The 23,229-nt window shown below is 42.4% G+C and overlaps 9 protein-coding genes across 9 annotated transcripts in view; all 9 read left to right on the top strand.

The window, feature by feature from the left end:
• Positions 1-23,229, top strand: part of LOC129456592 (protocadherin alpha-8-like) — a 104,208-nt gene that overhangs the window by 34,877 nt on the left and 46,102 nt on the right. The gene's annotated exons all lie outside the window — the stretch shown is intronic.
• Positions 129-2,498, top strand: LOC129456618 (protocadherin alpha-2-like). Its single transcript, XM_055225022.1, has one exon. It carries the CDS (start codon positions 129-131, stop codon positions 2,496-2,498), a length of 2,370 nt encoding a protein of 789 aa, XP_055080997.1.
• Positions 3,254-5,626, top strand: LOC129456617 (protocadherin alpha-2-like). Its single transcript, XM_055225021.1, has one exon. It carries the CDS (start codon positions 3,254-3,256, stop codon positions 5,624-5,626), a length of 2,373 nt encoding a protein of 790 aa, XP_055080996.1.
• Positions 7,670-10,069, top strand: LOC117378044 (protocadherin alpha-2-like). Its single transcript, XM_033974582.2, has one exon. The coding sequence runs from the start codon at positions 7,670-7,672 to the stop codon at positions 10,067-10,069; it is 2,400 nt and encodes a 799-aa protein (XP_033830473.2).
• On the top strand, positions 10,873-13,338 carry LOC129456616 (protocadherin alpha-2-like). The gene has a single exon (XM_055225019.1). The coding sequence runs from the start codon at positions 10,873-10,875 to the stop codon at positions 13,336-13,338; it is 2,466 nt and encodes an 821-aa protein (XP_055080994.1).
• On the top strand, positions 13,871-16,318 carry LOC129456615 (protocadherin alpha-3-like). The gene has a single exon (XM_055225018.1). It carries the CDS (start codon positions 13,871-13,873, stop codon positions 16,316-16,318), a length of 2,448 nt encoding a protein of 815 aa, XP_055080993.1.
• Positions 17,040-19,427, top strand: LOC129456614 (protocadherin alpha-2-like). Its single transcript, XM_055225017.1, has one exon. The coding sequence runs from the start codon at positions 17,040-17,042 to the stop codon at positions 19,425-19,427; it is 2,388 nt and encodes a 795-aa protein (XP_055080992.1).
• On the top strand, positions 20,028-22,364 carry LOC129456613 (protocadherin alpha-3-like). The gene has a single exon (XM_055225016.1). The coding sequence runs from the start codon at positions 20,028-20,030 to the stop codon at positions 22,362-22,364; it is 2,337 nt and encodes a 778-aa protein (XP_055080991.1).
• LOC117378040 (protocadherin Fat 4-like) overlaps positions 22,452-23,229 on the top strand; it is a 6,707-nt gene continuing 5,929 nt past the window's right edge. The window contains exons 1-3 of the mRNA XM_033974580.2: positions 22,452-22,481; positions 22,724-22,803; positions 23,191-23,229. The exon at positions 23,191-23,229 is cut by the window's right edge and continues 2,269 nt beyond it. Of these exons, the coding sequence (XP_033830471.2) occupies positions 22,452-22,481; positions 22,724-22,803; positions 23,191-23,229 (149 nt within the window). The remainder of the gene's footprint in view (positions 22,482-22,723; positions 22,804-23,190) is intronic.

The raw sequence follows: 23,229 nt of genomic DNA, 5'->3' as shown, positions 1-23,229 counted from the left end.
CTCTCACATACCCTTTTGTTTCTTTTTAACTGAAGCGTTGTAGTTACGTGTCTGTTCACTTAACCTGGATTAGGTGTTGTTTTGGTGGCTACAGATACAATTATCATAAATATATGGATCTGTGAACAATGATGGAGACTAAGAGGCAGTTTGTAGCGGGAATCTGCTCGTGGATCACTTTGTGCTCGGCTCTACTGCTGTTTTTTGGACAGTGCGCTTTGGCTCAGATCAGATACTCTGTTCCGGAGGAGGTGAGGGACGGGACTGTGGTTGGAAATGTCGCAAAGGATCTGGGTCTTGATGTTGCCTCTTTGGGTGAGAGACGGTTCCGTATTTCTGAAACAAAGGACGCTATTTTTGCTGTAAACGCTGATAATGGCGCTTTGTACGTCCACGGCCGCATTGACAGAGAGCAGCTGTGTCAGGGCAGCGGTACGTGTCTGATGGAGCTGAAGGTTCTGGTGGAAAACCCTTTGGAAGTTCACTATGTGGTTGTCGAAATCACTGATGTCAATGACCACGGACCCATCTTTCCCAAACAGAATGAAACGATAAAAATAGCGGAACATACATTGGCTGGAAAACGATTCCAGCTGCATCCTGCTCATGATCCTGACGCAGGGATGAACTCAGTCCGCACCTACAGTTTATCTGCTAATGAACATTTTGACATCAATGTTCGCGAAGCTGATGGTGAAAAAATACCGTTTCTAGTTTTGAAAAAAATGCTGGACAGAGAAAAAATCAGTGAGCATTTTCTACTGGTGACAGCGGTTGATGGAGGTAAACCTCAAAGGTCAGGCACACTGAATGTGACTATAACTGTCCTTGATATTAATGACAACAGACCAGAGTTTAGCCAAGAGATTTATGAAATTACAGTGAAAGAAAACGTACAAACGGGCACGTCCATTTTTAAGCTCACAGCCACAGATCCAGACGAAGGAACAAACAGAGAAATTGATTATAGTCTGGCAAAAACACTGAAGCAAAGAATATATGATATTTTTGAATTAGACACAAAAACGGGTGATATTATTGTAAAGGGACACATAGATTATGAAGAAAAGGAGTCCTATGAATTAGAAGTTCAAGCCTCAGATAGAGGCACGCCACCATTAACAGGTGAATGTAGAGTTATTATAAAAATCATAGATGTCAATGACAATTCACCTGAAATAGATATGACGTCTCTGTCAAACACAGTGTCTGAAGACTCCAAACCAGGGACAGTTATTTCACTCATTAGTGTAACAGACAAAGACTCAGGCGTCAATGGTAAAATAATCGCGCACATAACAAACAACGTGCCTTTTGAGCTAAAACCCTCGTATAAAGAAAACACATATTCAGTTGTCACTAAGGATTTCCTGGACAGGGAGGAGGTGTCAAATTATGACATAACAATAAAAGCCACTGACTGTGGAGAGCCTCCTTTATCCACCACTAAAACTCTGAGTATTCAGATATTAGATGTAAACGACAACAGTCCACAGTTTGAACAAAACCATCTGTACTTTTATATTGTAGAAAATAACGTGTCAGGGACGTCACTGTTCTGTGTAACTGCGTCAGACAAAGATAAGAATGAAAACGCAGATATTTCCTACAGCATTGCGCGCACAGGACAGGAGAAGGACGTGGCGCTCTTTTTAAACGTGAACGCGGAAAATGGTCAAATCACTGCGCTGAAAAGCTTTGACTTTGAGACATTAAAGTCGTTCCAGTTTCAAGTGGTGGCCTCAGACTCTGGGACTCCGTCACTGAGCAGCAACGTGACAGTGCACGTGTTCATTCTGGATCAGAACGACAACGCTCCAGTCATTCTGTATCCAGTCAGCTCTAACGGTTCTGCTGAAGGAGTGGAGGAGATCCCCCGCAATGTGAACGCGGGACACTTGGTGACTAAAGTCAGGGCCTATGACGCTGATATCGGATATAACGGCTGGCTGCTGTTTTCACTGCAGCAAGTGACTGACCACAGTCTGTTTGGGTTGGACCGCTACACAGGACAGATCAGGACACTTCGCTCATTGACAGAGACAGACGAGGCCGAGCACAAACTCGTCATACTGGTCAAAGACAATGGCAACGTGTCCCTGTCAGCTACAGCTACTGTGCTTGTCAAAGTGGTGGAGCCCAGAGAGGCTTTTGCAGCTTCTGATGTTAAGAGCTCCACTAAAGACTCTGAGGACACTAATGTGACTTTTTACCTCATGATAACTCTGGCCTCGGTCTCAGCTCTGTTCATTATCAGTATCATTGTGCTGATTGCAATGCAGTGCTCCAAGTCCAGCACTGACTACACGTCCAAGTACTTACAGGACACAAACTATGACGGGACTCTGTGCCACAGCATCCAGTACAGATCTGGAGACAAGCGCTACATGTTAGTTGGACCCAGAATGAGCGTAGGATCCACTATAGTCCCAGGGAGTCAAGCCAACACACTGGTGCTGCCTGACAGGAGGAGGCCCTCTGAGGAGGTAAGCGATTGACCTAAAAATGTATTCCCTAACTGCAAATTCTATAGACTGATTGACTTGGGAAGTAATATTTTAAATAAGCTTCAGTATATTCCCCCACATGGCGATAAGCACAACAGTTCAGGCAGAAGTACATTAGATGGTGTTGTGAAACTATTTGCATTCTATCGCGCTACATGTTGGCTGCCTAGTTTACTCTTTGATAGAAAAATAACGTTATTCATCCACTGAACTAGTACCAGATGTCATTTCAGTCTTCGTGTTCATGATCTTTAAATAATTAAAGTTAAGAAGAAGCCGAGAAATTATTTCACGTTTTCTATCCATATTGTTTCTCACGTTGTTGTAATTTTACAATATTAGCCAGTGCTACTAACTTAGAGCGAAATCAACAAGCAAGTCTCATTACGTCTGGTTTTAAAATGTAATCCACTGTCTTTCAAAACTTTAGTCCTGTCAATGTCCTTGGTGCTGAAGGAATGTTCGGTTGTAGTATTCAGAAATCTTTTCTCTCAAATAAGTATGCTATAAAAGATGTGTGGTGTCTTATTGAAATATGATGGAATTATGTATTTTCCTAAGTTTCAGGTGTGACCACAAGGTGGCTCTAGCTCTTAAAAAAAGCGCACTGTGTCCCTCCTCTCACATACCCGTTTGTTTCTTTTAGACTGAAACGTTGTAGTTACGCGTCTGTTCAGTCAACCTGGGTTAGTTTTTGCTTTAGTGACTACAACCACAGTTATTATAAATATATGAATCTGTGAACAATGATGGAGAATAACAAGAGACAGTTTGCAGCGGGAATCTGCTCGTGGATCACTTTGTGCTCGGCTCTACTGATGTTTTTTGGACAGTGCGCTTTGGCTCAGATCAGATACTCTGTTCCGGAGGAGGTGAGGGACGGGACTGTTGTTGGAAATGTCGCAAAGGATCTTGGTCTTGACGTTGCCTCTTTGGGTGAGAGACGGTTCCGTATTTCTGAAACAAAGGACGCTATTTTTGCTGTAAACGCTGATAATGGCGCTTTGTACGTCCACGGCCGCATTGACAGAGAGCAGCTGTGTCAGGGCAGCGGTACGTGTCTGATGGAGCTGAAGGTTCTGGTGGAAAACCCTTTGGAAGTTCACTATGTGGTTGTAGAAATCACTGATGTAAATGACCACGCGCCCACCTTCCCCAAAAGAAATGAAACTATAGAAATAGCTGAACATACCTTATCGGGAACACGATTCCAGCTGCACGCTGCTCATGATCCTGACGCAGGGATGAACTCAGTCCGAACCTACAGTTTATCTGCTAATGAACATTTTGAAATCAATATTCGCGAAACTGATGGTGAAAAGATACCGTTCCTTGTTTTGAAAAAAGTCCTGGACAGAGAAAAAAGCAGTGAGCATTTTCTACTGGTGACAGCGGTTGATGGAGGTAAACCTCAAAGGTCAGGCACACTGAATGTGACTATAACTGTTCTTGACAGTAACGATAATAGGCCCGTTTTTAGCCAAGAGATTTATGAAATTACAGTGAAAGAAAACGTACAAACGGGCACGTCCATTTTTAAGCTCACAGCCACAGATCCAGACGAAGGAACAAACGGAGAAATTGATTATAGTCTGTCGAAAACACTGAAGCAAAGAATATATGGTATTTTTGAATTGGACAAGAAAACTGGTGATATTGTTGTAAAGGGACACATCGATTATGAAGAAAAGGATTTCTATGAATTAGAAGTTCAAGCGTCAGACAGAGGCGCGCCCCCATTGACAGGTCAATGCAGAGTCATTATAAAAATCATAGATGTCAATGACAATTCACCTGAAATAGACGTGACTTCTCTGTCAAACACAGTGTCTGAAGGCTCCAAACCAGGGACAGTTATTTCACTCATTAGTGTAACAGACAAAGACTCAGGCGTCAATGGTAAAATCATCGCGCACATAACAAACAACGTGCCTTTTGAGCTAAAACCCTCGTATAAAGAAAACACATATTCAGTTGTCACTAAGGATTATCTGGACAGGGAGGATGTGTCAAATTATGACATAACAATAAAAGCCACTGACTGTGGAGAGCCTCCTTTATCCACCACTAAAACTCTCAGTATTCAGATATTAGACGTAAACGACAACAGTCCACAGTTTGAACAAAACCCTCTGTACTTTTATATTGTAGAAAATAACGTGTCAGGGACGTCACTGTTCTCTGTAACTGCATCAGACAAAGATAAAAATGAAAACGCAGATATTTCCTACAGCATTGCGCGCACAGGACAGGAGAAGGACGTGGCACTCTTTTTAAACGTGAACGCGGAAAATGGTCAAATCACTGCGCTGAAAAGCTTTGACTTTGAGACATTAAAGTCGTTCCAGTTTCAAGTGGTGGCCTCAGACTCTGGGACTCCGTCACTGAGCAGCAACGTGACAGTGCACGTGTTCATTCTGGATCAGAACGACAACGCTCCAGTCATTCTGTATCCAGTCAGCTCTAACGGTTCTGCTGAAGGAGTGGAGGAGATCCCCCGCAATGTGAACGCGGGACACTTGGTGACTAAAGTCAGGGCCTATGACGCTGATATCGGATATAACGGCTGGCTGCTGTTTTCACTGCAGCAAGTGACTGACCACAGTCTGTTTGGGTTGGACCGCTACACAGGACAGATCAGGACACTTCGCTCATTGACAGAGACAGACGAGGCCGAGCACAAACTCGTCATACTGGTCAAAGACAATGGCAACGTGTCCCTGTCAGCTACAGCTACTGTGCTCGTCAAAGTGGTGGAGCCCAGAGAGGCTTTTGCAGCTTCTGATGTTAAGAGCTCCACTAAAGACTCTGAGGACACTAATGTGACTTTTTACCTCATGATAACTCTGGCCTCGGTCTCAGCTCTGTTCATTATCAGTATCATTGTGCTGATTGCAATGCAGTGCTCCAAGTCGAGTACTGACTACACGTCCAAGTACTTACAGGACACAAACTATGACGGGACTCTGTGCCACAGCATCCAGTACAGATCTGGAGACAAGCGCTACATGTTAGTTGGACCCAGAATGAGCGTAGGATCCACTATAGTCCCAGGGAGTCAAGCCAACACACTGGTGCTGCCTGACAGGAGGAGGCCGTCTGAAGAGGTAAGCGATTGACCTAAAACATGTATTCCCTAATAAAATGCTATAGTCTGACTGACTTAAAAAGTGATATTTAAATAAAAGCTTCAGTATATTCCCCCACATGGCAATAAGCACAACAGTTTATTCAGAAGCAGATTAGATGGTGTTGTGAAATAATTTGCATTCTATAGCTCTACATGTTGGCTGTCTAGTTTACTGTTTGATAGAAAATAATGTTATTTATCCATTGAACCCCTAAAAGAATTCATTTCATTCTGCGTTTCATGGTCCTTAAATAATTGCAACATACGTTCAACTACAAATCGTACAAAGTTAACAGGACAAATAGTGCCAGGGAGCCAAGCCAACACACTAGTGGTGCCTGACAGGAGGACGCCTTCAGAGGAGGCAATTACATTTTTAAAGATTGGTCTGTTCTCATTTTTTTTCGCAACAGTACATTTATTACTTCTTTTATGTGTTCAGTCTCTTTGAGTCTCAAATACATCACATCAATTAAAACACAGAGTTTACCCCGGTACATTTCTAGCATTTGTAATTCTCCGTGTTACAAGGAAGCTACCAACTGAGTTGAATTAAGGTGGTTTGTACAGGCTGTCGATAATGGAAGGAACTGCCTCAGCCATCTTAAATAATACCCTTAAACACCCACTGTGCTCCCAGAACATTACCGGTACCAAACAGTAGACATATAACATGATCTTGGTAGGCACTGAGCACTGTTTTTTCACTTTACACGTTCATGTCTAAGAGGTAGTGCTGAAATTGTTATTCTGCCTTCTTGACACTCTGTCTATGGTGCTGAACTATGTCTATTCCATGTACCAGCACCAGAGCGAGAGCTCCTCTGGACCCCAGTCCGCCATTTATCTCCATCTCAAAGCCACTAACCACTCCTTTGAAGATAGTGAGGTACAGATCTTAGCCAGAGAAAAGAAATGGTCTGAGAGGTGAGTTTAAGAAGCTATTTTTTTTTTAGGAAAGACATTCCGTCCTTAAACAGAAATGGGGGCCTGAGTCATAACCTCTTCCCCATCTACAATCCCATCCTCAGACCCAAAGCAAACAAAAAACAAGAACAAAAGGAACACTAGGGTGTGCCATCATGATCACTAAAGGTTGAATAAAGACCATTAAGGCTGAAACTGGAGACGACAGCTGTTTACAGCTTTGGTGTAGGTAGTCCCTCCCCTCAGATAGATATAAGGCAGTGTCCAACAGCAATTGGACCAGAACTGAAGAAGCGGATGGGATGAGCAGCAAAACGTCATCACTCCTACAACGTTTTGTCCAGTTGACAAATTTAACTTTGACTTTCACTATGTGTCAGTTCCACTTACAACTTGTTTTTGTACATGGAGAGCAAACATAAATAAAAATAAATACATAATAATAATAATAATAATAATAATAATAATAATAATAATAATAATTTTCAAATAAGAGCATGCATTATTTAAACTATATACTAGGAACATATTACGTTAATGACATTAGTGTTATTTATTTTGCATGGTGTCACTGTCACGTGACAATTGCAAGTGTTTTGGACTGGCTCAAATGACAGAATAACTCTAAGACAACATTTGTGAAGGTGGCATTTTGTTGTGACTTGGTAGTTTCAGGGCTCAGAGCTAAAGTTGAATGAAAAAGTGTGGCACTGTGTCTTTCAACTTTATTCTAGGTCCAACCGCTGTCCGTGGTGCTGAATGAGATATATTTTCTGTTGTACATCAAAAACTAACCCCACAGCGTTTCAAGACTCACATTAACACAATACACATTGCGTGGTTTAGTTTATTGAGCAGACATATCCATATTTGATTGACAATGTTGCTTTGGATACAAGAAGCGACTGTTCTGTCACGATTGACCACAAGGAAGCGCTACTCGGCGTAGAAACAACAAGAAAAGTTCATCCCTCCCCTCACGAAGGCTTTTGTTTCCATTTTAGTGGAGCGGAGTGGCCATTTGTCCTTTGCGTTACTGCAGCTTTTTCTTTTTCTTTGACATCTGTATATCCATCATTTCATATTATTGGAATTATATACAACAATGGGAATTAAACCGGGAATCTGCTCGTGGATCACTTCGTGCTCGGTTCTACTGCTGGTTTTTGGACAGTGCGCTTTGGCTCAGATCAGATACTCTGTTCCGGAGGAGGTGAGGGACGGGACTGTTGTTGGAAATGTCGCAAAGGATCTTGGTCTTGATGTTGCCTCTTTGGGTGAGAGACGTTTCCGAGTTGTTTGTGAAACAAATGAGGCTATTTTTGCTGTAAACGCAGATAATGGCGCTTTGTACGTCCACGGCCGCATTGACAGAGAGCAGCTGTGTCAGGGCAGCGGTACGTGTCTGATGGAGCTAAAGGTTCTGGTGGAAAACCCTTTGGAGGTTCACTATGTGGTTGTAGAAATCACTGATGTCAATGACCACGCTCCCACCTTTCCCCAAAGAAATGAAACTATAGAAATAGCGGAACATACTTTGTCTGGAAAACGATTCCAGCTGCACGCTGCTCATGATCCTGACGCAGGGATGAACTCAGTCCGCACCTACAGTTTATCTGATAATGAACATTTTGACATCAATATTCGTGAAACTGATGGTGAAAAAATACCATTCCTTGTTTTGAAAAAAGTCTTGGACAGAGAAAAAAGCAGTGAGCATTTTCTACTGGTGACAGCGGTTGATGGAGGTAAACCTCAAAGGTCAGGCACACTGAATGTGACTATAACTGTTCTTGACAGTAACGATAATAGGCCCGTTTTTAGCCAAGAGATTTATGAAATTACAGTGAAAGAAAACGTACAAACGGGAACGTCCATTTTTAAGCTCACAGCCACAGATCCAGACGAAGGAACAAACGGAGAAATTGATTATAGTCTGTCGAAAACACTGAAGCGAAGAATCTATGATATCTTTGAATTAGACAAGAAAACAGGTGATATTGTTGTAAAGGGACACATCGATTATGAAGAAAAGGATTTTTATGAATTGGAAGTACAAGCGTCAGACAGAGACACACCCCCATTGACAGGTGAATGTAGAGTTATTATAAAAATCATAGATGTCAATGATAATTCACCTGAAATAGACGTGACTTCTCTGTCAAACACAGTGTCTGAAGACTCCAAACCAGGGACAGTAGTTTCTCTCATTCGCGTCAAAGACAAAGACTCAGGCGTCAATGGTAAAATCATCGCGCACATAACAAACAACGTGCCTTTTGAGCTAAAACCCTCGTATAAAGAAAACACATATTCCGTTGTCACTAAGGATTTTCTGGACAGGGAGGAGGTGTCAAATTATGACATAACAATAAAAGCCACTGACTGTGGAGAGCCTCCTTTATCCACCACTAAAACTCTGAGTATTCAGATATTAGATGTAAACGACAACAGTCCACAGTTTGAACAAAACCCTCTGTACTTTTATATTGTAGAAAATAACGTGTCAGGGACGTCACTGTTCTGTGTAACTGCATCAGACAAAGATAAAAATGAAAACGCAGATATTTCCTACAGCATTGCGCGCACAGGACAGGAGAAGGACGTGGCGCTCTTTTTAAACGTGAACGCGGAAAATGGTCAAATCACTGCGCTGAAAAGCTTTGACTTTGAGACATTAAAGTCGTTCCAGTTTCAAGTGGTGGCCTCAGACTCTGGGACTCCGTCACTGAGCAGCAACGTGACAGTGCACGTGTTCATTCTGGACCAGAACGACAACGCTCCAGTCATTCTGTATCCAGTCAGCTCTAACGGTTCTGCTGAAGGAGTGGAGGAGATCCCCCGCAATGTGAACGCGGGACACTTGGTGACTAAAGTCAGGGCCTATGACGCTGATATCGGATATAACGGCTGGCTGCTGTTTTCACTGCAGCAAGTGACTGACCACAGTCTGTTTGGGTTGGACCGCTACACAGGACAGATCAGGACACTTCGCTCATTGACAGAGACAGACGAGGCCGAGCACAAACTCGTCATACTGGTCAAAGACAATGGCAACGTGTCCCTGTCAGCTACAGCTACTGTGCTTGTCAAAGTGGTGGAGCCCAGAGAGGCTTTTGCAGCTTCTGATGTTAAGAGCTCCACTAAAGACTCTGAGGACACTAATGTGACTTTTTACCTCATGATAACTCTGGCCTCGGTCTCAGCTCTGTTCATTATCAGTATCATTGTGCTGATTGCAATGCAGTGCTCCAAGTCCAGCACTGACTACACGTCCAAGTACTTACAGGACACAAACTATGACGGGACTCTGTGCCACAGCATCCAGTACAGATCTGGAGACAAGCGCTACATGTTAGTTGGACCCAGAATGAGCGTAGGATCCACTATAGTCCCAGGGAGTCAAGCCAACACACTGGTGCTGCCTGACAGGAGGAGGCCCTCTGAGGAGGTAAGGGATTTACCTACAAAAATGTATTCTCTGATCGTATATTTTATAGCTTGACTGGCTTGGGATGTCATATTAAAAAACAAACAAGCAAACAAACAAACAAACAAACAAACAAATAAACAAACAAAAAACAACAAAACAGTATTTTCCGCCACAGGCAAAAAGTATGAACGTTCAGTACATTAGATGGTGTTGTGAAATAATGTGCATTCGAAAGCACTACATGTTGGCAGTCTAGTTTACTCTTTGACAGAAAATAATGTTCTTAATCCACTGAACCCGAATCAGATCTCCTTTCTTTCTTCGTGTTCATGTTGCAGAAGCAAATGAGACATACTTTTAAATATAAATGAAACTTAAGTTAAGTGGAATCCTGTAAGTGATTGTAAAATTTCCATCAATATTGTTTCTCACGTTGTGGTAATTTGCCAGTAGCTAATTACGTTTGGTAATCAGCCAGTGCTCCTAAATTTGCGCAACATTAACAAGCAAGTCTCATTACTTATCGTGTTAAAATGTAATCCACAGTGTTTTAAAACTTTAATCCTGTCGCTCTCCTTGGTGCTGAAGGAATGTTCGGTTGTAGGATTCAGAAATCCTGTTCCTCTAAAATATATACCATAAACGATGTGTGGTGTCTTGTAATGTTATGGGGTTATACATTTTCATAAGTGTCATGTGTGACCACAAGGTGGCTCTCGCCCTCAAATAAAGCACACTGTGTCCCTCCTCTTACAGACGCTTTTGTTTCTTTTTAACTGAAGCGTTGTAGTTACGCGTCTGTTCAGTTAACCTGGGTTAGTTGTTGCTTTAGAGGCTACAAATACAATTATTATAAATATATGTATCTGTGAACAATGATGGAGACTAAGAGGCCATTTCTAGTGGGAGTTCGTTCGTGGATCACTTTGTGCTCGACTCTACTGCTGTTTTTTGGACAGTGCGCTTTGGCTCAGATCAGATACTCTGTTCCGGAGGAGGTGAAGGACGGGACTGTGGTTGGAAATGTCGCAAAGGATCTTGGTCTTGATGTTGCCTCTTTGGGTGAGAGACGGTTCCGTATTTCTGAAACAAAGGACGTTATTTTTGCTGTAAACGCAGATAATGGCGCTTTGTACGTCCACGGCCGCATTGACAGAGAGCAGCTGTGTCAGGGCAGCGGTACGTGTCTGATGGAGCTGAAGGTTCTGGTGGAAAACCCTTTGGAAGTTCACTATGTGGTTGTAGAAATCACTGATGTCAATGACCACGCACCCACCTTTCCTAAAAGAAATGAAACTATAGAAATATGGGAACAATCTTTACCAGGAAAACGATTTCAGCTGCATCCTGCTCGTGATCCTGACGCAGGAATCAACTCAATTCGCACCTACACTTTATCTGCAAACGAACATTTTGACGTCAATGTTCGCGAAAGTGATTTGAGTAAAACTCCGTTTTTGGTTTTAAAGAAACCTTTAGATCGAGAGCAAAGCAAAGCACATCATCTGCTTCTTACCGCTGTGGATGGAGGTAAACCCAGAAAATCAGGGACGTTAAATGTTACAGTTATTGTTCTGGACAGTAATGATAATAGACCAGTTTTTACACAGGAGGTTTATGAAATTTCACTGCCAGAAAATGTTGAAATAGGAACAGTAGTAATTGCTCTCACTGCAACCGATGCTGATGATGGAATAAATGGAGAAATAGAATATAGTCTCAGAGAATCATTGATTCAAGGGGTTAAAAACGTATTTAAAATAGATACAATTTCAGGTGAGATTACAATGAAAGCATCAGTTAATTTTGAAGAAACTGATCAATATGAATTAGACATAGAGGCTTCAGATAAAGGCACGCCCCCATTGACAGGTGAATGTAGAGTCGTTATAAAAATCATAGATGTCAATGACAATTCACCTGAAATAGATATGACTTCTTTGTCAAACACAGTGTCTGAAGACTCCAAACCAGGGACAGTTATTTCACTCATTAGTGTAACAGACAAAGATTCAGGCGTCAATGGTAAAATCATCGCGCACATAACAAACAACGTGCCTTTTGAGCTAAAACCCTCGTATAAAGAAAACACATATTCAGTTGTCACTAAGGATTTCCTGGACAGGGAGGAGGTGTCAAATTATGACATAACAATAAAAGCCACTGATTGTGGTGAGCCTCCTTTATCCACCACTAAAACTCTGAGTATTCAGATATTAGATGTAAACGACAACAGTCCACAGTTTGAACAAAACCCTCTGTACTTTTATATTGTAGAAAATAACGTGTCAGGGACGTCACTGTTCTCTGTAACTGCATCAGACAAAGATAAGAATGAAAACGCAGATATTTCCTACAGCATTGCGCGCACAGGACAGGAGAAGGACGTGGCGCTCTTTTTAAACGTGAACGCGGAAAATGGTCAAATCACTGCGCTGAAAAGCTTTGACTTTGAGACATTAAAGTCGTTCCAGTTTCAAGTGGTGGCCTCAGACTCTGGGACTCCGTCACTGAGCAGCAACGTGACAGTGCACGTGTTCATTCTGGATCAGAACGACAACGCTCCAGTCATTCTGTATCCAGTCAGCTCTAACGGTTCTGCTGAAGGAGTGGAGGAGATCCCCCGCAATGTGAACGCGGGACACTTGGTGACTAAAGTCAGGGCCTATGACGCTGATATCGGATATAACGGCTGGCTGCTGTTTTCACTGCAGCAAGTGACTGACCACAGTCTGTTTGGGTTGGACCGCTACACAGGACAGATCAGGACACTTCGCTCATTGACAGAGACAGACGAGGCCGAGCACAAACTCGTCATACTGGTCAAAGACAATGGCAACGTGTCCCTGTCAGCTACAGCTACTGTGCTTGTCAAAGTGGTGGAGCCCAGAGAGGCTTTTGCAGCTTCTGATGTTAAGAGCTCCACTAAAGACTCTGAGGACACTAATGTGACTTTTTACCTCATGATAACTCTGGCCTCGGTCTCAGCTCTGTTCATTATCAGTATCATTGTGCTGATTGCAATGCAGTGCTCCAAGTCGAGCACTGACTACACGTCCAAGTACTTACAGGACACAAACTATGACGGGACTCTGTGCCACAGCATCCAGTACAGATCTGGAGACAAGCGCTACATGTTAGTTGGACCCAGAATGAGCGTAGGATCCACTATAGTCCCAGGGAGTCAAGCCAACACACTGGTGCTGCCTGACAGGAGGAGGCCCTCTGAGGAGGTAAGAAGTATTATATTTTGTTCAGAACTTCTGTTTCACTTAAATAGGAATGAACAGTTCTTGTTCTATTTTAATTGTAGTTTTAATGACGGATGTCCTTGGTGCTGATTCTGTCAATCAAACTTATTTTTCAAAGCAATGACACAACATTTCCCCAGTCGCATAAATGTTCATATCACATCGTATTATGCGTTATGTTTATTTTTGTGCACTCATTGCGTTTGGAATTCAGATCGCTTTCTATTGTGCTGAGATAAAATACATTTAGAGATGATATTCCCAAGTTTTTACATGTAGCCTATATAATAATAATAATAATAATAATAATAATAATAATAATAATAATAATAATAATAATAATAATAATAATAATAATAATAATAATAATAATAATAATAGAAAAATTTCGGGCGTTTGTAAGTTTCCTTTGCTATGACTGTGAGTCACTGGGGGGCAGTGCTTCATTAGGATTATATTTCCTGTCTGTGAAGGGTCCGCCTCTTCTCTTGTTCTTTCTTGGGTTGCGGTATCTTTGTTGGACGTATTTGCGGAGAACTGTTTTTGGTGATTGTTTTGTTGTATTATGCATTTTTGTTTCATGAAAATGATCTAAAAACTCCAAAACAGAAACATGTCCATAATGAGTTACACAGTTGGACCTTCTGTTTCGTGTGATGGTGTTGAACAAAGAGGATGGCGACACCAGCTTTATCCGATCGTCGTTTTGATTTTGCTGGTCTCATCAGGAGAGGCTTCGTCCCAGTTAAGATATTCCATTTCAGAAGAGCTTCAGGAGGGACATGTTGTTGGAAATATAGCCAAGGATTTGGGCATCGAGCTGAATCTGCTGAAACAAAGAGGTTTTCGCATTATGACAGACTCCGCAGAACCACTCTTCAGCGTGAACGAGAACAACGGAGACCTTTATTCCAACAGGAGAATAGACAGGGAAGCGGTTTGTAAAGATAACAACGCGTGTTTCATAAATCTAAAAACCGTGTTGGACAACCCGTTAGAGGTGCATTATATCTTAGTGGAAGTAGTAGATTTAAATGACCATTCACCTGTATTCCCAGAGAAAATTAAGATGTTGGAAATATTTGAATCTGCGTTGCCAGGGACAAAGTATCAGTTATACAATGCGCACGATCCAGACGCTGGTTCAAACGCTGTTCAACAATATAAACTTAGTCAAAATGAGTATTTTCGCTTAGAGGTGAAAGACCGAGGCAAAGATGGTAAAACCCCCGTGTTACAATTACAAAAAGCGCTAGACAGAGAAACCAAAAGCAATCATAAGATGGTTTTAAGCGCGTTTGATGGTGGAAATCCTTCAAAATCAGGAACTGTTGAAATAATAATAGACGTGTTGGATGTTAATGACAATATGCCTGTTTTCACCAAAGATTCCTACAGCGCCGTGCTACAAGAAAATGCACCGATTGGCACAACAGTGATTCAAGTAAACGCAACTGATTTGGACAGTGGTTCAAACGGGGAAGTAATTTACTCCTTTAACAGTGAAGTTAAAGATACAATAAGAGAACTGTTTGATATCGATCCATTTACGGGGGAGATTACTGTCATAGGTAACGTTGATTTTGAAGAAGAAGATAGTTATGATATTGATGTACAGGCGTCTGATAGGGGAAGTATTCCATTTCGAACAGATAAAAGCGTCATCATAAAGATAGGAGACGCAAACGACAATCCTCCTGTGATAGAACTGGCGTCTTTGTCAGGTGCTGTGCCCGAAGACAGCCGCCCAGGAACAACTGTAGCTTTAATTAGTATTACAGACTTAGACTCTGGAATAAATGGGAAAATCTTGAGCCACATTGCCACAGATTGTCCATTTACCATAAAACCTTCAATTCAAAGTAACCTGTTTGCTGTCGTCACTAAAGCACAGCTCGATAGGGAGCAACACACGTTCTATGATGTGACCATTATGGCAGAAGATGCGGGTGATCCACAAATGCGCTCTGAAAAAAAGATCAGGGTAACAGTGTCAGATGTAAATGACAATAAACCAGAGTTTACTATGTCAATGTATGCCATGTACATCACCGAGAACAACCCACCAGGAGCATCTGTGTTTTCAGTAAAAGCCACAGACCTGGATGATGGAGAGAACGCGTTAATTTCCTATCAGATACACAGGAATGGTGGCGATGAACACAAAATAGTATCGTTTCTTAACATTAACACTGAAACTGGTGATATTGTAGCTCTAAAAAGCTTTGACTTTGAGACATTAAAGTCGTTCCAGTTTCAAGTGGTGGCCTCAGACTCTGGGACTCCGTCACTGAGCAGCAACGTGACAGTGCACGTCTTCATTCTGGATCAGAACGACAACGCTCCAGTCATTCTGTATCCAGTCAGCTCTAACGGTTCTGCTGAAGGAGTGGAGGAGATCCCCCGCAATGTGAACGCGGGACACTTGGTGACTAAAGTCAGGGCCTATGATGCTGATATCGGATATAACGGCTGGCTGCTGTTTTCACTGCAGCAAGTGACTGACCACAGTCTGTTTGGGTTGGACCGCTACACAGGACAGATCAGGACACTTCGCTCATTGACAGAGACAGACGAGGCCGAGCACAAACTCGTCATACTGGTCAAAGACAATGGCAACGTGTCCCTGTCAGCTACAGCTACTGTGCTTGTCAAAGTGGTGGAGCCCAGAGAGGCTTTTGCAGCTTCTGATGTTAAGAGCTCCACTAAAGACTCTGAGGACACTAATGTGACTTTTTACCTCATGATAACTCTGGCCTCAGTCTCAGCTCTGTTCATTATCAGTATCATTGTGCTGATTGCAATGCAGTGCTCCAAGTCGAGCACTGACTACACGTCCAAGTACTTACAGGACACAAACTATGACGGGACTCTGTGCCACAGCATCCAGTACAGATCTGGAGACAAGCGCTACATGTTAGTTGGACCCAGAATGAGCGTAGGATCCACTATAGTCCCAGGGAGTCAAGCCAACACACTGGTGCTGCCTGACAGGAGGAGGCCCTCTGAGGAGGTAAATGCATTTTCAAAGATTGGTCTTTGTTCACCTTTGCCACGCATTTTCCAATAATTATTTATGTATGCATGTGTGTATGTGTGTGTGTGTGTGCGCGCGCGCGCATGCGTATGTATGTGTATGTGTATGTATTTATTGTATTCAGTCTTTGAATTATAATGCATTGTAAATGCATTATATGAATTAATACACAGAGGTAAATGGAATCTTGCATTTTAATTGTCTATGTTTCAATTTATAAAGAAGCTACCAGTTGAGCTGAATTAAGGTGGTTTGTGGAGGCTGTGAACAGCGGAAAGAACTGCCTCAGCCATCTTTAATTATAACCCCAAACACCCAAGGCGGTTCAGAGCTAAAGCTGTTTGAAAACATGGGACACAGTCTCTTTCAGCGTTATAGCCGGTCCGTCCGCTGTCCTTAGTGCTGAATGAGATGTATTTTTTTCCCTCTACATCACAAACTAACTCCCCAGCCTCTCAAAACTCACGTTACCACAGTGCTTTACTCGTGGTTTAGTTTATTTAGCAAAGTGATATTAACATTTACACTAACGATGTTTCTTTGGATTTAATAAACGACTGTTCTGTCATGCCTGATCTAAAGGTGGCACTATTCAGCGGACAAACAGCTAACCAAGTTTGTCCCTCCTCTCACGAAGGCTTTTGTTTCCATTTTATTGGAGCGGAGTGGCCACTTGTCTTTGGCGTTACTGCAGATTTAGCTTTTTCTATTACATCTTTATCGCCACAATTTTGTTTTTTTGGAATTGTAGACAATGGGAATTAAACGATTGTTTTTACTGGGAATCTGCTCGTGGATCACTTTGTGCTCGGCTCTACTGCTGTTTTTTGGACAGTGCGCTTTGGCTCAGATCAGATACTCTGTTCCGGAGGAGGTGAGGGACGGGACTGTGGTTGGAAATGTCGCAAAGGATCTTGGTCTTGACGTTGCCTCTTTGGGTGAGAGACGGTTCCGTGTTGTTTCTGAAACAAATGAGGCTATTTTTGCTGTAAACTCAGACAATGGCGCTTTGTACGTCCACGGCCGCATTGACAGAGAGCAGCTGTGTCAGGGCAGCGGTACGTGCCTGATGGAGCTGAAGGTTCTGGTGGAAAACCCTTTGGAAGTTCACTATGTGGTTGTAGAAATCACTGATGTCAATGACCACGCGCCCACCTTTCCCAAAAGAAATGAAACTATAGAAATAGCGGAACATACTTTACCAGGAAAACGATTTCAGCTGCATCCTGCTCGTGATCCTGACGCAGGAATCAACTCAATTCGCACCTACACTTTATCTGCAAACGAACATTTTGACGTCAATGTTCGCGAAAGTGATTTGAGTAAAACTCCGTTTTTGGTTTTAAAGAAACCTTTAGATCGAGAGCAAAGCAAAGCACATCATCTGCTTCTTACTGCTGTCGATGGAGGTAAACCCAGAAAATCAGGGACGTTAAATGTTACAGTTATTGTTCTGGACAGTAATGATAATAGACCAGTTTTTACACAGGAGGTTTATGAAATTTCACTGCCAGAAAATGTTGAAATAGGAACAGTAGTAATTGCTCTCACTGCAACTGATACTGATGATGGGATTAATGGAGACATAGAATATAGTCTCAGAGAATCATTGATTCAAGGGGTTAAAAACGTATTTAAAATAGATAAAATTTCAGGTGGGATTACAATGAAATCATCAGTGAATTTTGAAGAAACTGACCAATATGAATTAGACGTAGAGGCTTCAGATAAAGGAACGCCTCCATTAACAGGTGAGTGTAGAGTCATTGTAAAAATCATAGATGTAAATGATAATTCACCTGAAATAGACGTGACTTCTCTGTCAAACACAGTGTCTGAAGACTCCAAACCAGGGACAGTAGTTTCTCTCATTCGAGTCAAAGACAAAGACTCAGGCGTCAATGGTAAAATCATCGCGCACATAACAAACAACGTGCCTTTTGAGCTAAAACCCTCGTATAAAGAAAACACATATTCAGTTGTCACTAAGGATTTCCTGGACAGGGAGGAGGTGTCAAATTATGACATAACAATAAAAGCCACTGACTGTGGAGAGCCTCCTTTATCCACCACTAAAACTCTGAGTATTCAGATATTAGATGTAAACGACAACAGTCCACAGTTTGAACAAAACCCTCTGTACTTTTATATTGTAGAAAATAACGTGGCAGGGACGTCACTGTTCTCTGTAACTGCATCAGACAAAGATAAGAATGAAAACGCAGATATTTCCTACAGCATTGCGCGCACAGGACAGGAGAAGGACGTGGCGCTCTTTTTAAACGTGAACGCGGAAAATGGTCAAATCACTGCGCTGAAAAGCTTTGACTTTGAGACATTAAAGTCGTTCCAGTTTCAAGTGGTGGCCTCAGACTCTGGGACTCCGTCACTGAGCAGCAACGTGACAGTGCACGTGTTCATTCTGGATCAGAACGACAACGCTCCAGTCATTCTGTATCCAGTCAGCTCTAACGGTTCTGCTGAAGGAGTGGAGGAGATTCCCCGCAATGTGAACGCGGGACACTTGGTGACTAAAGTCAGGGCCTATGACGCTGATATCGGATATAACGGCTGGCTGCTGTTTTCACTGCAGCAAGTGACTGACCACAGTCTGTTTGGGTTGGACCGCTACACAGGACAGATCAGGACACTTCGCTCATTGACAGAGACAGACGAGGCCGAGCACAAACTCGTCATACTGGTCAAAGACAATGGCAACGTGTCCCTGTCAGCTACAGCTACTGTGCTTGTCAAAGTGGTGGAGCCCAGAGAGGCTTTTGCAGCTTCTGATGTTAAGAGCTCCACTAAAGACTCTGAGGACACTAATGTGACTTTTTACCTCATGATAACTCTGGCCTCGGTCTCAGCTCTGTTCATTATCAGTATCATTGTGCTGATTGCAATGCAGTGCTCCAAGTCCAGCACTGACTACACGTCCAAGTACTTACAGGACACAAACTATGACGGGACTCTGTGCCACAGCATCCAGTACAGATCTGGAGACAAGCGCTACATGTTAGTTGGACCCAGAATGAGCGTAGGATCCACTATAGTCCCAGGGAGTCAAGCCAACACACTGGTGCTGCCTGACAGGAGGAGGCCCTCTGAGGAGGTAAATAATCTTTACCTTATTAGTAATTGACTTTTCTCTTTCTGTCCTATTCACGGCGTTGATTTAACATTGCTTTCATCTTCACGTCAATTATTCTTAAAAATAAAATGATTTGCTTAATTAGTATACCTTTCCTCACTGTTTTTCCATATAGGACAAAACTACACAGTGGTCACTGATCGGAGTGTATTGTTGTTTTGTAATAATCTATGAATTAAAAGAAGAGCCAGCCTATATAAACTCGTTAATGTGTTTTTTCTAAGTTCAAGTATGTTGACGCGTTTCATTGACATTTGCTATTTGCTATCCAAATTGGTGACATGGGTTTATTCTTTAGTCGCCTCCTCTTTTTGAGTATTCCTCAAACATAGTTAAGCAGTTTAAATTGACATCGCATGGTGTCACTGTCAGATAGTCGCTGCAGGGTTTATGGGCTGAGCTTGAGTTTCTGTTCCGCCCACTTCACTGTTTTATTGGGAACAAAAACGTTGGCTGATGCCGTTGTGGATTGTGTCGATTGAGTTCAACATTTAGGTTTTTATTTTTGTTTTCTATTCAAGGTGATTTTTTACAATTTTCAGACATTGGATTATTTTTCCAATCATGGGACAAAGATCGTTGCGCGCGACAATGTGGTGGCTCAGCTGTCTCTTCACCGCAGCTTTGTGGACAATAGCCTCTGCGCAGCTGAGATATTCTATCACTGAAGAAGTTGCAGAAGGAACCATTGTCGGGAATGTAGCAAAGGATTTGGGTTTGGACAAGAGTGCGCTCAAAGACAGGAAGTATCGCATTGTGTCTGGTGCTGCAGAGTCCCTTTTTCACGTGGATCAGAAAGACGGTAATTTGTATGTGAGCCGTAAGATTGACCGAGAAGAGGTGTGTGAAAAGAGCTCTACGTGTTTAATCAATCTTAAGACTGTGTTAGAAAACCCGCTGGAGGTGCATTACGTTGGAGTAGAGGTGCAGGACATAAACGACAACGCTCCAATCTTCCCTGAATTGGAGACAACGCTAGATATTTTCGAGTCTGTGTTACCGGGTGTGCGGATTCCTCTCAAAGCAGCGAGAGATCTGGACAATGGGCAGTTTTCTATACAGCAGTACAAACTTAGTGCAAATGAACATTTCCGATTAGAAGTTAAAGATATGGACGAAGATGGCAAAATACCCACATTAATTGTGCAAAAACCGTTAAACAGAGAGGCAGAGAACCGCCATTCACTTGTGTTGACGGCTGTAGATGGCGGAAAACCTCCAAAATCCGGGCAAACCGATATATTCGTAAATGTGTTAGACATCAATGATAACGCTCCCGTTTTTTCAAACGGCGACTTCACGGTGACACTTACAGAAAATGCACCGATCGGAACAACTGTAATACAAGTTAATGCAACTGATTCAGACGAAGGAGTGAACGGAGAAGTGGTGTATGCATTTAGTAAAAGCGTAAAACAACGTCTATTTAATTTATTCGACATTGATCCACAGACAGGTGCGATAATTGTCAAAGGTTCAATAAACTTTGAGGAGAAGGAAAAGTATATAATAGAAGTCGAAGCATCAGATAAAGGGTTAGCTCCATTGGCCACACAGAAAAACGTAATAATAAAAATAATAGACGTGAATGATAATGCTCCTGAGATTGAAGTCACCTCGTTTTCCAGCTCCATTCCTGAAGACTCTCGACCGGGGACTACTGTGGCTCTGATCAGTGTTAATGACAGGGACTCTGGGCTGAACGGGAAAGTGACATGTACAATAGAAGGGGATGTTCCCTTTACACTGTCTCCTTCCCTACAGGACAAAATGTATTCACTCGTGACTAAATCCGCTCTGGACAGAGAGACACAGTCACAGTATGTACTGTCCATAGCTGCCACAGATCACGGCCAGCCCTCACTTAAATCTGAAAAGAACATATTAATTGTAATTTCAGATGTGAACGACAACAGCCCAGAGTTTGTCCTTACTCCATATAGTTTTTATATCACTGAGGGCAATGAAGCAGGAGCACAGCTGTTTTCAGTTCAGGCTAATGACAAAGATGAAGGTGAAAATGCTCATATTTCTTATCATATTTACAGAGATGGAAGTGCAGAAAATAAAGTGACTTCATTTCTTAATATTAATAGTGAAAATGGGCAAATCACTGCACTAAAAAGCTTTGACTTTGAGACATTAAAGTCGTTCCAGTTTCAAGTGGTGGCCTCAGACTCTGGGACTCCGTCACTGAGCAGCAACGTGACAGTGCACGTGTTCATTCTGGATCAGAACGACAACGCTCCAGTCATTCTGTATCCAGTCAGCTCTAACGGTTCTGCTGAAGGAGTGGAGGAGATCCCCCGCAATGTGAACGCGGGACACTTGGTGACTAAAGTCAGGGCCTATGACGCTGATATCGGATATAACGGCTGGCTGCTGTTTTCACTGCAGCAAGTGACTGACCACAGTCTGTTTGGGTTGGACCGCTACACAGGACAGATCAGGACACTTCGCTCTTTGACAGAGACAGACGAGGCCGAGCACAAACTCGTCATACTGGTCAAAGACAATGGCAACGTGTCCCTGTCAGCTACAGCTACTGTGCTTGTCAAAGTGGTGGAGCCCAGAGAGGCTTTTGCAGCTTCTGATGTTAAGAGCTCCACTAAAGACTCTGAGGACACTAATGTGACTTTTTACCTCATGATAACTCTGGCCTCGGTCTCAGCTCTGTTCATTATCAGTATCATTGTGCTGATTGCAATGCAGTGCTCCAAGTCGAGCACTGACTACACGTCCAAGTACTTACAGGACACAAACTATGACGGGACTCTGTGCCACAGCATCCAGTACAGATCTGGAGACAAGCGCTACATGTTAGTTGGACCCAGAATGAGCGTAGGATCCACTATAGTCCCAGGGAGTCAAGCCAACACACTGGTGCTGCCTGACAGGAGGAGGCCCTCTGAGGAGGTAAGCGATTGACCTAAAAATGTATTCCCTAACTGCAAATTCTATAGTCTGACTTACTTGGGAAATGATATTTTAAATACCCTTCAGTATATTCCCCACATGGCGATAAGCACAACAGTTCAGGCAGAAGTACATTAGATAGTGTTGTGAAATAATGTGCATTCTATAGCGCTACATATTGGCTGCCTAGTTTACTCTTTGATAGAAAAATAACGTTATTCATCCACTGAACTATTAACAGACGTAATTTCATTCTTCGTGTTCATCTTTAAATAATTAAAGTTAAGAGGAAGCCTAGAAAAAAATCACATTTTCTATCCATCTTGTTTCTCAGGTTGTTGTAATTTTACAATATTAGCCAGAGCTAGTAGCTTAGAGCGAAAACAGCAAGCAAGTCTCTTTACTTCTGGTCTGAAAATGTAATTTGCTGTTTTTTTTTGTTTTTTTATAAATTTAGTCATGTCGCTGTCCTTGGTGCTGAAGGAATGTTCGGCTGTAGTATTCAATTTTTTTTTTTTTCCTCAAATATGTATTCTATAAAAGATGTGTGGAGTCTTATTGAAATATAATGGAATTATGTATTTTCTTAAGTTTCATATGTGACCACAGGGTGGCTCTCGCCCTCAAATAAAGCGCACTGTGTCCCTCCTCTTACAGACGCTTTTGTTTCTTTTTAACTGAAGCGTTGTAGTTACGGATCTGTTCAGTTAACCTGGATTAGTTTTTGCTTTAGTGACTACAAATACAGTCATCATAAATATATGGATCTGTGAATTATGATGGAGACTAAAAGGCCATTTCTAGTGGGAGTTTGCTCGTGGATCGGTTTATGTTCGACTCTACTGCTGTTTTATGGACAGTGCGCTTTGGCTCAGAT

Source organism: Periophthalmus magnuspinnatus, chromosome 10, assembly GCF_009829125.3.
Source record: "Periophthalmus magnuspinnatus isolate fPerMag1 chromosome 10, fPerMag1.2.pri, whole genome shotgun sequence".
Lineage (NCBI taxonomy): Eukaryota > Metazoa > Chordata > Actinopteri > Gobiiformes > Gobiidae > Periophthalmus > Periophthalmus magnuspinnatus.
This window is presented reverse-complemented; position numbering and strand designations above follow the sequence as displayed.